We start from the raw sequence: 13,186 nt of genomic DNA, 5'->3' as shown, positions 1-13,186 counted from the left end.
ATTTAATAGCTGAAGTGGAGCTCATTTTTGTTAAAAGCTAGTCAAAGGCTGAGGTTCTGGGTCATGGATTTTGGTAACTACTATTCTACTGCTCTGCTCCTTTTATGAGTTCAGTGTATTAAATAAGAATTTACTTCTTCTCTTTGAAAATAAATCTTAAAATATGTTTTTTTACAGCTTTGTGGAAGAAAACCATCTTTTTCCAGCTCTTTTTCAAGTCATTTTGGTAAGAATTTTTTTATATATACACACACTAATAAATATATGTAATATATCTTAACTAATAAATATGTACAATATCTCTCAAATCATGTAAAAATATTAAGCAAATTTATTAAGGCATGTTGTAAGTTGTTGATAAAGTGAACAGTCTATAAATACAAAATAATATAGTGTAAGTGGGCATGTATGTTGTTCTCTCCTGTATTTATCTGCCTGTATTTATATATGCCTATATAAAACTTGCTTTTATAAATATTTTTTCTTTTTTGAACAAAATAAGAATCTGAAAAATAGAATTAATGAGCTTGATCCTTAATTAGAACCATGTATTTGCCCAACTCAAGCAACAAGTGCAGAGCAACCTGTGCTTATGTAATAGTATCAAACCAGAGTTTCGTTACGATAATGCAAACCACCACTGTTAGCTTTTAGAATTTCTTTCAATGTAAAATGTCATGGATATGATTTTTTGTAGTAACATGCTGAATTTCCTTCCCTAATTTGGATCTGCCACTTATGAAAAAATCGTAGAATCACAGAATGGTTTGGGTTGGAAGGGACCTTGAAGACCACCTAGTTCCAACCCCCCTGCCATGGGTAGGGACACCTCCCACAGGACCAGGTTGCCCAAAGCCCCATCCAGCCTGGCCTTGAACACCTCCAGGGATGGGGCATCCACAGCTTTTCTGGACAGCCTGTGCCAGGGCCTCACCTGCACTATAAGGAAGAATGTCTTCCTTATATCTAATCTAAATCTACCCTCTTTTAGTTTAAATCCATTACCCCTTGTCCTATCCCTACACTCCCTGACAAAGAGACCCTCCCCAGCTTTACTGAAGGCCCCAGTTAGATACTGAAAGGTGGCTATAAGGTTTCTCTGGAACCTTCTCTTGTCCAGGCTAAACAACCTCAACTTCCTCAGCCTGTCTTCATAGGAGAGGTGCACCAGCTCTCAGAATCCTCATGGCCCTCCTCTGGACGTGCTCCAACAGGTCCGTGTCCTTCTTGTGCTGGGGTCCCCAGAGCTGAATGCAGAGCTCCAGGTGGGGTCTCATGAGAGCAGAGTAGAGGGGGACTATCACCTCCCTTGACCTGCTGGCCATGCTTCATCTGATGGAGCTCAGGATACAGATGGCTTTCTAGGCTGCAAGCACGTATTGCTGCCTCATGTTGAGCTTCTAACAAACACCCCCAGGTCCTTCTTCTACTCAGGGCTTCTCTCAATCCAGTCTCTGCCCAGCCTGTATTTGTGCTTGATCATGAAGTGATCATGAAAAAATGGTGATGGCTTTGCATCTCTGGAATGTGGCAAAACAAGTGTATTAACATAAAATAAAAATCTGCAGGATAGTTTGGAAGTTGGGTTCTGCGCTATCCACTAGTCTTGTCACCGATATTTTGCAGAATCTTTTTTTTCAACCTGTTTGTTCATGATCTTGTGCCAGGTAAGTGTTCTGTAAAGTAAGCATGCTCCTGATGAATACTGAATATGAATAACTTATGCAGTGTAGGCAGATTGCATGCTTGCTATTGCACCATTCTTGAAATTCAGTCCTACTCCAGGTAGATGTTCTTAAATGTGATTATGAATCATCTTTTACTTTCCTTTCTTAGGTTTAAATATGTGAATTTTCTCTAATCCTTTGCAGTGATTTATTTCACTACCTATTTTAAATCTCTTTATTACCACATAATCAGATAAGCCTTTTTTATTGAAGTAACCTCTTCAGCGATGACAGGTTTTTGCAGTAGCTTACAGAACACAACCTTTATGGTATTTTGTGTACATATTCATACAAGTCTGAAAAGATCTTATTGTGACAAACCTTAACAGTAAAAGCAACACTTCACAGTGTTTCATGGTTTTGACCTGGGATTACTACTGCTTATACGTGGTAACAAAAGAGAAACACGGCAAAATATGAAAGTCAAGTGTTTATGGTAATATCCTCAAATATCAAGTTAATGTTTGAAACTTCTTCAGGTGCTGGTGTCTTGAAAGTTAACCACCGGAAAAGTGCATATGTATTTATATATTATTTTTGGATATTTGAGAATGTTTAACAAATGATTTCTAGAAATCTTCCCAGATCTTGAAAAACTTGTTATAACTTATAGGCACGGTATTTAAAAAGTATGTGCATCATACCATGTAAATGTAGTACAAGTTAAGTTGTAGTCAGTTGTAAATACTCCCTCCTGATCTTCCTGTACATGGTTTGATGTCATGAGTTCTAAAAACAGTTTTTAGTGAGTAAAAGGCAGCTAAGATGGAATTTGTGTGTGTGACTGGTGGTCTGTGGCTGTTTCACAGCTCTCTTCAACCTATGTAGCTATCTTGGAACTTCCCCTCACAATTCTAACCGTAAAAGGTTAATAACTTTTAGGAAGGAAAAAAATAAATCCATTTTCAACATGCTTTGTCTGGGAAGGACATGTTTAGTGGCTTCAACTGCCATGTATCAAGCTCTAACAGTATCCTGGCTATCAGCTGTGGTCTTGGTTGGCTTGAGGGACATGAGACTCCCTAAATGGGAGTGCTAGCCTCCTTGCTGTTCCCTTGTTCTCCCTGCAGAAGAGTGAATTCCACAAAAGAATGTTAGGCAATTGAGAAGGCTCAGGAGCCAGGATGAATCGGGGGACTTGTCTGTTTGGGTTTTGGAGCCACATGAGTAGGAGTAACTCTTACCAGCAGGGTCAAGCAAACATATGAAGGATGCTGCAGATAAGAGGAATGAGAATTTGAGAAGTAGGAATTCTAAGGCTTTGGGAGGAGTTTTCACTGGGATTCAGTAAACAGAGTTTACAAGAAGTTGGAAAATTTTATGCATGAGAACTCACTTCTGTGCGTTCACTCGTTCCACTCCTTTGTGTTCATGGTACATGTAAGTGCTAAATGTCTGCATTTATGGGACTGATGGTGCTAGTGTAAATATCTTTAAAAACAGTTAAGAAAATCTAGTCTTTGCCAGGTTGAGCATTTTCAAAAAGAGAAGGTGAAGAGAAATTTGGTGAATGCCAGAAGTGTGTAATAATGGTCTGCACTAAAGGTGATTTTATTATAGGGCCTGAAGAATACCCTGGAATGATTAGTCATAGGCTATTTTTCATCAAGGGCAGAGTGAATTAGAAAAGCCCATCATTATAGGTTTCTGAAAGTATTTTAATGGTTGTGTGAGTGAAAGGAACTACATACCATTTGCTTTCCAGTATCATCCATTAACTAGTCCATACTCAGGTTTATACTTCAATTGATTTTCAAGAAACAGGACAGATCAGTAACATGGAGCCGTGTGGTGTTGTACCCAGAATTTTATCAGACTCTAAACTACTGATTTTAAATCATACTTCAGAGTCAATACATTACTTTGTAGGTACATGCTCAGTAAATTAATATAGAGCTATTACTGTCAAGTTCAAGGAGTGTCATTAGTATTTCACAATTTTTTTATGCAGAGACCAAATGCCCAGTGTATTTTCTATGCATCCTTAAGTGCAATTTATGTTACTACCAGCAGTGCTACTGACCGGACAGTGACTCTTCTAGGATCTGAAAGGAAATAGTTTGGGCTCAGAATTGGAAAGTGTCTCCAGGAGCAGACTTCATTTCTGGACTGTCTGCACGACAGTGAAAGCAGGATTGAATATACTGGCTTTAATGTATCTCTCAGAGCAGTGGAGACATGATGGCTTGCAGATACTGGGCACTTCACAGGAAATAGGTTTTAATGTGACTGCTTCTCACTGTTCATTGCTGTAGAGTTGCAGCACTGCATACTGCTGACCCTGTATTGTGGTCTAACACTTAACCCCGAGAGCTGAAATTTCTTATCCTGTCCCGTGTGTCTAGACATGTTCAATCAATGAATTCTGTTGAATTGCACCAAATGTATATGTTAATGTGACTGTTTATGACTGCCTCTCTGTAAATGTTACAGTTGCCAAAAAAAAAAATAAAAAAGGAAAAAAAAGGCACTGAATGGGTGAAAAAGGCTGTTACAGTCTACCTAAAAAGTTGTTCTAAGAAAACAGCTATCAGTTTCATTCACCTGAACTAGATTTTAGTTACTGATATGTTAGTAGGAGGCTTTAAATTCAGTTGCTATTCCCCTGAGAAACCCTCAACGTTTATTTATCATTTTAGTTAATTTCAGTAAATGCAGATTGATAGTGTACTTTGTAAATATGTGGAAGACCTGTTTACAGTGCTTTGTTGCAAAACTTCAGAGGGGAATTTCACATCATACCTTGAATACAAAGTAGTTTCATCATTACCCTGATCCCAGATCCTAGCACAAGCTGTTTGGTAGATTATGGGTATTTCTACAAAGCAATGGGAAGGTATGACTGCACTATGAGTAGGTGTTTATCATGCTGTAACATCTGATGGAGATCAGTGAGGATGTAGTGATATGTATCTGTGTGAGTTTTCATGTCCACAAAAAGGAAGGTGGATTCACAGTATGACTGTATTCAGAACAGCATGGGATCGAAAAACATAAAGAAGGTTGGCATTGTAACGTGCAAAATTTAAATGAAGCAAACTCCTCTTAGTAACGAGATTAAAAATAAAGTGCCAAGTTCCATGATGTTGTAAATGATGCCAAAAGTTGAGTTGGTGTAAGATAGAAATAGAAAATGCTGTTGTTGATGAAGTAGAAGAGATTGCAGCAGAAAAGGTTACTGTGCAATATATTTCATATTATACTTTGCCTTTTTTTCTGCTGCACCCTTAATATTCTGCTTCTAATATTATATATTTCACTATGTCAAACCTATGATTATACGACATATCAGTATATTATACACAAAATGCTATTTTTTAATATAGTATATTGTTACCGTGAGGTTGGTAATAGAAGTGGAAATGTTCTTTAATATTTCTAACATGTATTTGTATTTTAGACTACTAACAGTATTTTGTGAAGTAGCTAAAAGTAAAGTTGTCATATATGTTATTTTGTATGCTGTGTTACTTTTTTTTGAGTGGCTTTTATCCTCTGTTTGGGGGGAACTCTGCACACATCATAAATATTTCATGGCTTTTCTTTAGGACTATCTGAATCTAAGCTATGGCATAGAAAAGAAATTCTGTGGTTGGTGAAATTCTATTTTTCTGTTGATAAATTTTAAAACTAAAGCTAATGATGCTTGTGATTAGAAACTCAGTGCTATCCTCTTTTAAAAGCCCTGTAGTTAATTCTCTGCTTGTCCTATTAAGTTGTCCTATTAAGATTTCCCATGTAAGCTTTAATACACCAACATCTCACAGACTTCAGCTTCTGCTGTCAAATGTTTTTTGCAATGTTCTGTAGTTTAAAGTTGAGTGATCCCATGAAAAGTGTGGCAACATGGATTTAAAGACATATATATCCTTTTAATAAAATTTACTTTTTAGTAAGATTGAAAGTTACTGTGTTTGTAAATGGTATGTGTTATTAAATACCATCACCTAATGGTATGGATATTTGTGTCAGAACTTTTTAACAGAACATGGTATTAATTAGTCCACATCTTCATTAAAAATTTTCTTTAATTTTTTTGAAGTTATTGGAATTAAAAATGTCAATTTTTAATTTATTTTTCTTTAAATATAGTGGAAATATTACAGAAATGTTGAGTATATTTCTTTTTGTAGTCATTCCCATATTTTTATTTTTTCTTAGTTGTCTTTGGGTTTAAGATTTGGTTTTATGCTGTCTCTATTTTGCTCTGAGCTCATTTTAAAAAGTTTAATTACAGAATTAATCTTAAACTTGAAGATCATATATTGTTCATGTTTTTGATAGATTGCAGTAAACCTGTGCTCAAGAGGATATTGCAAAAGCTGAAGCATTAATTTACTTCTATCTGATAAACTAACCAGCTTTTAGTCCAGCTTGGTGCCTGCCGTGGTGGTGGTCTAAAAGAATTAGCTTGCTTCTTACTGTTGCAAGTACTTGTGGATCATCTGGGTTGGATACTTGAAGAGTTGGAGACTGCTTATATTCTGCATTTATGCTGCCAAAATCATCTGCTGGAAAAAGTTGGGATAGCAAATAAGGCAAATAATGTAAGTTCGAGCACTTTGTGTGAATAGGCAGTTGACCCTCTAGGCTGTAAATGAACTAAAATCTCTTTCTAAGTTCTGTGCTTGCATGAGAAGATCGATACTGGTAGTAAGTGGTACCTATAGACATTTCACTCCAGTCTGCAGCCATATTCAGTACTTAATTTAACCCCAGCCTTTTATTTAAAAGAAGAAATACAAAGATATCTGGGAATAGTTAGACAACGTTTGTTTTACAGAACAGGAAATAGTATTTATTTGAATAAAATAATTTTATTAGATTTCTGTGGGGTATTCCTGTTTCTGGTTGTATATTCCATGCTGTTATAACAAATTGTGAAATGCACAGCAGCACATTTTGGTGTACTTCATCTGCTCGTTTCTGCTTTGATGGAAAATCTGCATTTATAAGGTAACTGAAGTTAGATTCTAAGAGTGATTTTGTGGCTTCTACAGGATAAGCTTTAGTTATATTTAGAAACTTTAAGTTTATCCTTAATTTATTTTTGTATTTGTGAAGCATATGCTTTGCCTACAATCTGCTACATTATATAGCCAAATTCTGTGCTGTGGCATTGTGTGTAAAACTGCAGTGACAGGCCAGAAATAGATTTCATGTCATCTGTGAGGATTTCTGAAACTGAAAATACAGAAATCCTGTTTTAATGGATCATTTATAAAGCAAAATAATTGCTATTTTCAAAGTAATTTCTATCCAACGATGAAGGGAAATCAGTGAGAAAGTGTTAGACCATCTCAGTAGTTACCTGTTTTCAGTGAGAAAAATGATGAGATGCAGTTTAAAGAAAACGAATATAATGTACATGTAAAGAACACTTCAACAATGAGCATGGTATAATGTCTCCAAACAAACATTTCTTACCAATATGTTGAAATTTCATGTCACCATTCAGTACAGTGACAGTAAAGTAAGGGTTCAGTACAGGTTACTATAAAAATGGTTCTTCAGAAAAATATTTTTTTTTGTACTTTTTTGGTAATCTTTCTATCAGTAGTTTCTGGGGAAGTGTTTATATGTCTACACATCTGTAACTATTTGATTAGTATTGAGTCAGGTTCTTAATCTGCTATAGTCAATGTTTCTCTACTAATGCTGTGCACATCATGAACTCTTAGCAGTTTTATTTCTTGCTTGAGTCATGGCAATGGAACTGCTATAAGCCAAAATGCCTGGTATAAAGGCCATTTCTGACCGTGGTTAATAATGAGAATCCCTGGTATAATTTTTTTTCCCTGATACTGTTAGATGACAGCAGTGTTTCTACATATGGGTAAGCAATAAAAAGGTCAAGAAAAGTTTCCTTTGCGTAAGCATTTGTCTGTGAACGTTAAGAGGAGCAAGATTTGGCTCTTAAATACTGTAACTTTTGCTGGACTTTCAACATGTTTTCTATAACCAAGAAGCTTCAGGCTTATCTGTGCTGCAGTCGTGTGGCAGCAATTCACAAAGCCATCTGCACCTACCCTTGAGCCAGCAGCTTAGCTGACAATGGTAATGGGGGTGCAGCAAGAGAGGGCTGAGAACATGTGAAGCCTTGTCCCAAAGCTTAATCAATCCACGGGCAGTTTGCTGATACAGCCATGCTGCCTTGGGTCCCCTAGCTAGTTCAAGGCAGAGGATGTCTTCACAGCTGTTGTGTGGGTGTTCTCCCATACTTGTAGAAGACCAATGTAGTTTGAAGAAACCTTATGGAAGGGGCTGGAGCTGGAGTGTTAGATGTGATTTTAACATACCCTGAGGACTTGGGTACCAAATGGCAACAACATGCTGCTCCTTTTGAGAGGTGCCGTATACATTCCCTAGGTGACGTGTGCCACTGCTTTTTTGTTCCTTTTATGCAGATCGTGAGCTTGGGATAGTGAAAGGAATACTGGATAACCAAAGCCTCTGCGTGTACAGCTTTGAAAACTTTCTAAAAGGTTCCCTTTAAAAAATGCTAACTTCAAACAGAACTGGAATGATTTACTTTCTCTCCATGACCCTGAGAGAACTGTTGCTGTTTGTCAAGGTTTTGTTTCTTTTTTCCAAGTGGTATTAGGAGCCGATTTTTAGCTGTTCGTGTAGAGTTGCTTGAGTCAAATAGATTTTTATAGAATCTTATAATGGTTTGGGTTGGAAGGGACCTTAAAGACCACCCAGTTCCAACCCCCTTGCCATAGACAGGGACACCTCCCACCAGACCAGGTTGCCCAAACCCCTATCCAGCCTGGGCTTGAACACCTACAGGAATGGGGCATCCACAGCTTCTCTGGGCAGCCTGTGCCAGTGCCTCACCACCCTCAGAATAACAAATTTCCTCCTAACATCTAACCTAAATCTCCCCTCTTTTAGTTTAAAATTGTTCCCACCTTGTCCTATTGCTATCTGCCTTTGTAAAAAGTCACTGTGTCTTTTATAAGCCCTCTTTCACTTTCTAAGTAGTAGTTAAATGTGTATTTGTGATAAAAGACAAAATTTGAGAAAAATGTGTTTTCAGTGCTTTTCTTTTACCTGAGGTACTTGGTTAGTGGGAATAAGAAGGGGCTTGTAAGCAGAGTACTGAGAGAATTAGGGGAACTGTTTCTTCTTCCCGTTGTTAATCCTTATTTCTTCTATACCCTGGGCAAATTGTATAAACCTTCTTTTTCAGATGTCAGTAGTGTGCTTCTGTCCTTTGTGTGCTCAGTGAAGGCGTTTTCTCTCACAGAACTGTCAGAAATTGGTGCTCATCATTCTGAAACTAGGCCTGTCCCAGCTGGACCTTATTCAAGTGTCATTCTTCAATTCATCTTTTCTTATTGTAATGTTATGTATAAACTAGAAGTGCACATCACAGGAATGTAGTTATGATTCATTAGAGCTTAGAAGGTATTCAGATTTTGTTAGGAAAAGCACTAGGAATTCTAAATAAATGTGAGTGATCTATGCTATAGCTGCATGTCTGTGGATCTGTCACCATAGGTTTGGTGGTGGAATTAAAATAAGTGATGGGAAGCAGAGCTATCCTTCAAATCATTTTAATATTACAAATTAATATTGTGGATAATAAAATGGCTTTTAAAAAGGAAAGCCTATTACTAACACATATCCCTCTATCACTCTCTTTCTTATCTGGAAATTTATTTTGAGCTATTAATCCTGCTAGGAAATGGAATAGTTACTTACAAAGTCACCTGAAGCTTCATTTCTGAGAAAAAAATCAAGTCCACAGCATTTCTGACAGCATTGTGTTCTTTTATGGGAAAGGAATTCTGCTATTTGCATCTTAAAGAAATTGTTAGGCACTAATATTTTAGCGTGCATGCTACATAGCTATTTTTTTATTTTATTTTTAGTGCTAGCTGGTATAAGAAAACTCAAGGATAAACAATATTCATGTGTGGTTTTTTATCATGTCCCAGAAAGGCAAATTTTTTTTATGGATAATAAACATGAATATATAAAGGCCTTTAACAAGGTTGTAAAGCTAGCTGTACCATACGGGGAGGGAAATCACAGACAGGTGTGTGTAGGCCTATGATTTGCAAAAATAGTTTGATTACTGCTATTTCTAGAATGCATTTCAATGAAAAAATGTTGCAGAATAGCAATCACTGCTGTGCCTTGTGTGGGCAGATGCTCTTTATTGCTCCGACTGCCCCAAGAACATGTCGTGGAAGAGCTTCAAAAAGGACTTGCATAGCCCAGCTGAGACCTCTGGTCTTTTTGGTTCCGCTGTAGTAACTGTGATGCTGCTGGTTGGGCCAACAGCCCTGTGTTATAGGGATGGATGGCAATTCCATACTTTAAACTCTTTTCATAGTCTGTTAAGAACTAACTGTAACCCTAAGATGTGTCCCGTGTTACAGCATGGAATACAGAACCCCACGATCCTTTTAGAGATCCCTGAGCAGGGGTTCAGACTGAAGAACTCCAAGAGTGCCTTTAACTATGTGTCATTCAGTGAGCTGATTTGCACAATCCAGTCCGTTCTCCTAAAACAAACGAGAAAGCAAATGAAAACTACCCTACATCTCCTAGCATGGTATCCACCGTTCACTCTTTCCTACCCATAATTATTTCTGTTAACTCCTCTGTGTTAGGATCCAAGTCAGTAGTCTCCTAGGTGAGCTTAGGTTTCTGAGCTCCTCATGAATTTCCCACTTCCTAATTCCTGTGTGCTTTGACCTTCAAGTAAGCGATGTAGACTCACTGAAGTGGCAAAGTGTGTTCAGCCAGTTTGGCTGTGTTCCCAATTCTGCCTTATGTGAGCCAACTGAATCTTATACCACACAAAGGTGTTCTTCAGTGAATCAAATCCAAGACAGGATGTAGGGCAGGGCTAGGTGGGTGGATGTATCAAGTCAGTGAATGTTTTTGGAAACTTGTTTTGTCCGACAATACTCGTGGATATTTTGAAAGGTACCTTTCATATGAGTTGTTTTGAATGGTGTTCTGAGCAAATTCTTAACTAATCACATTTGTGATTGGGTAATTTAAATATTTAAATATAGAGAATTTAGGGCCAAAGAGTTAATAGTTTTGTAATGATTCTATTTTTACTTAAAGGGTGTATAGCTCTGACCTTTAAGAGAACATGCTGATTTCAGCTTTGCACAAGATAAAAGTTGGAAAACTAACCTGAATGTTTAGGAATTTGTAGTTTGCATACTGTGTTCAGAGAAGAATTTTAAATACCTTTAAAATTTCTTTTTAATGTATGACTTATAAAATATTTTTCTTCAAAAATGAGCTATGTGAGTTTGCAGCATTAAGTATGTTTTCTGTAGTGTTCTTACTTTACTATGCCACAGCAGTTAAGTATGTGTTGGTCAGGTTTCACTACAGGTCTGAGATTTAATTGTTGAGTTAGAAGTCTTCAATGAGTGCATATACATGCACATACATATATTTCTGTCTCAAGGAATTAAGGAATTGCTTTGATTGCATAGAAGTGTGCTAAAGCAGAGCAATTCTAAACTTGAACACAAAGATTTGGGCCTACTTAGCATAATAATGGGCAGATCCAAATTGCCTGCTTGGGTCTGTAATCACATGAGTAAAATAAAATTCTGTGGGAGTAACATGATTAATTAAATAGTTTGTATTTGATCCATAGACAGAGGCTTCACGATTCATCAAACTTTTATTTTTTTTTTAATTTTTTTTAATATCATGGCAACACACACACCCTGCCATACAGCACACAGCACTACACAATAGGTTTTGCTCTGCAGCAGTGTGTTGGCTCTTGAAATTCAAGTACAGGTTCTTTGTAGTCCAACAATTAAATTCTGTTGGGATTTCTTTTAATAATCTCAGGTGTCATGTCAGCTTTAAACCTTTGAGTCTCTGCTTTTGAAAATATACACAGATACAGTAGATTTTTGTCATATTTTTTCTTTGATGCTATCATTGGTATGTGAAAAAAATTGAAAGGATTACTGGTAATGATCTTTACATAATCTAATACTGTTTTGTCAGTTTAAATAAAATATAACATCTTAGTAGGTACTGGAAATCAGTACAGATGCTCTAGATTACCAGTTTCTGGTGTACATTTACTAGCATAGGAAAAGGTGGCAAAAAAAATTAAAGAAGTTAAAGCCTTTGATTCTGTGGGCTTTCAGGTGTACTAGTGGGTTTTGTTTGTTAGTTTTTTCTTCTGTCAAACGCTTTCTTCAAGTCAAGCATTAAGAGAGAAATTTAATGTAATACGTATCATTTTACTGAAATGCCAACCTTCTCTACTGTATGCCTCTAAGTTTTCTGTATTTTTAGACTTGTTGAATGCTGGAAAGCAGTGTCTGTTTTCCAGATAGATGTGCTTAGTTTCTTTGGTATTTGGGTTTATCTCCATCAGTTGAAGTTAAGCACTGCAGTGCAGAAATGACCTGCAATTCTGTTAGTCTTCTAGCAGAAGTTCTTTCAACAAGCTAGCTGATTTCATGTGTCTGATGTGCATGAAATCTCTCACTGAGCTCTTACAGTGTATATTTTCTTATTTTTTAATATGTCTAATGCTAGGAACATGCAACTCTGTTCCTGGTTTTAGAGCATTTTGAAAAATCATGTATGGCATATCTCACAAGTTCCAGACTGCTTTGACCTTGCAATATATCTCTGGCCAAGAGCCATCTGTTATGTCCTTCAGCATCTGGGTAAGGAGTGAGGGATGTGTAAGATTTGCATGCACATCATTTTCTGGTATAACTTACTTTGCTTACATATAGCTTCAAATTTAACCATTTCTGATGTCTGTTCATGTTGACCCCTAATATAACATGGCTTCATTTGCTTGATCTTGGTTAATTCAGCAAATAACAATGGATTTTCATATTCAGGAGGGTACTCTTCGGTGTGTACATCTCATCCAAACTAAAGTACTTTTGTAATGGTCTTTAATGAACTATTTTCCTTGTGCTTGTTGGTGATACACAAATGCAGAAACCCCACGTGTTGAGTTCTCCCCGGAAGTCAGAAGAAGGATTGATTCTTGAAGTGCAGCATGTATTAAGGCAATCCTGTAAGCAGACACAATTATGGGGAAGCAACAAAACATAGCAGTATTTGGAGTCACTCTATATCTGTGTCACTCTAAGCTGTGATTCTTAATATTTGCAGAGCGCCTTTTATTTAGTATCTAATGCTATGCGTTTTTTCGTCTATCAGTTGTATTATTTTTCATTGTTAAAGTGTTCAGATTAGTTGTAGAAAGCTATAAATCCACGTGAATATGGAAGCAGATTGGCTTTGTAAATTCCTCTTATCTCTCCTCCTTCTCTCCTCACCACCACATTTCTAAATTACTGTACTCAACAGAGTGCTTTGCAGCACTGTTGTATGTTGCTCCTTTTTAAAATGCACTTTGTTGTTAGGTAGCATGTTAAGTACCCACTATTCATAAAGTAAATCAAGAAGTGGTACCATATCTT

The 13,186-nt window shown here is 36.8% G+C and overlaps 1 protein-coding gene across 15 annotated transcripts in view; it reads left to right on the top strand.

Moving 5' to 3' along the window:
* The window catches only part of ULK4 (unc-51 like kinase 4), a 246,775-nt gene that overhangs the window by 107,830 nt on the left and 125,759 nt on the right, over positions 1-13,186 (top strand). For 10 of the 15 annotated variants that reach the window (XR_011093977.1, XM_068674629.1, XM_068674627.1 and 7 more), the window contains exon 31: positions 178-226. The exons of 3 other annotated variants lie outside the window; for them this stretch is intronic. Coding sequence is in view for 11 of the 12 variants with exons in the window: in XM_068674629.1 (XP_068530730.1) it covers positions 178-226 (49 nt within the window). In the remaining variant the exon portion in view is untranslated. Of the gene's footprint in view, positions 1-177; positions 227-3,678; positions 5,526-13,186 lie in introns of those variants that run through there. 2 more of the 15 variants (XM_068674634.1, XM_068674637.1) reach the window with 2 other exon arrangements.

The sequence above is a fragment of the Anas acuta genome, chromosome 2 (genome assembly GCF_963932015.1).
Source record: "Anas acuta chromosome 2, bAnaAcu1.1, whole genome shotgun sequence".
Classification (NCBI taxonomy): domain Eukaryota; kingdom Metazoa; phylum Chordata; class Aves; order Anseriformes; family Anatidae; genus Anas; species Anas acuta.
The sequence above is the reverse complement of the archived record's forward strand: the minus strand, read 5'-3'. Positions and strand labels throughout refer to the sequence as shown.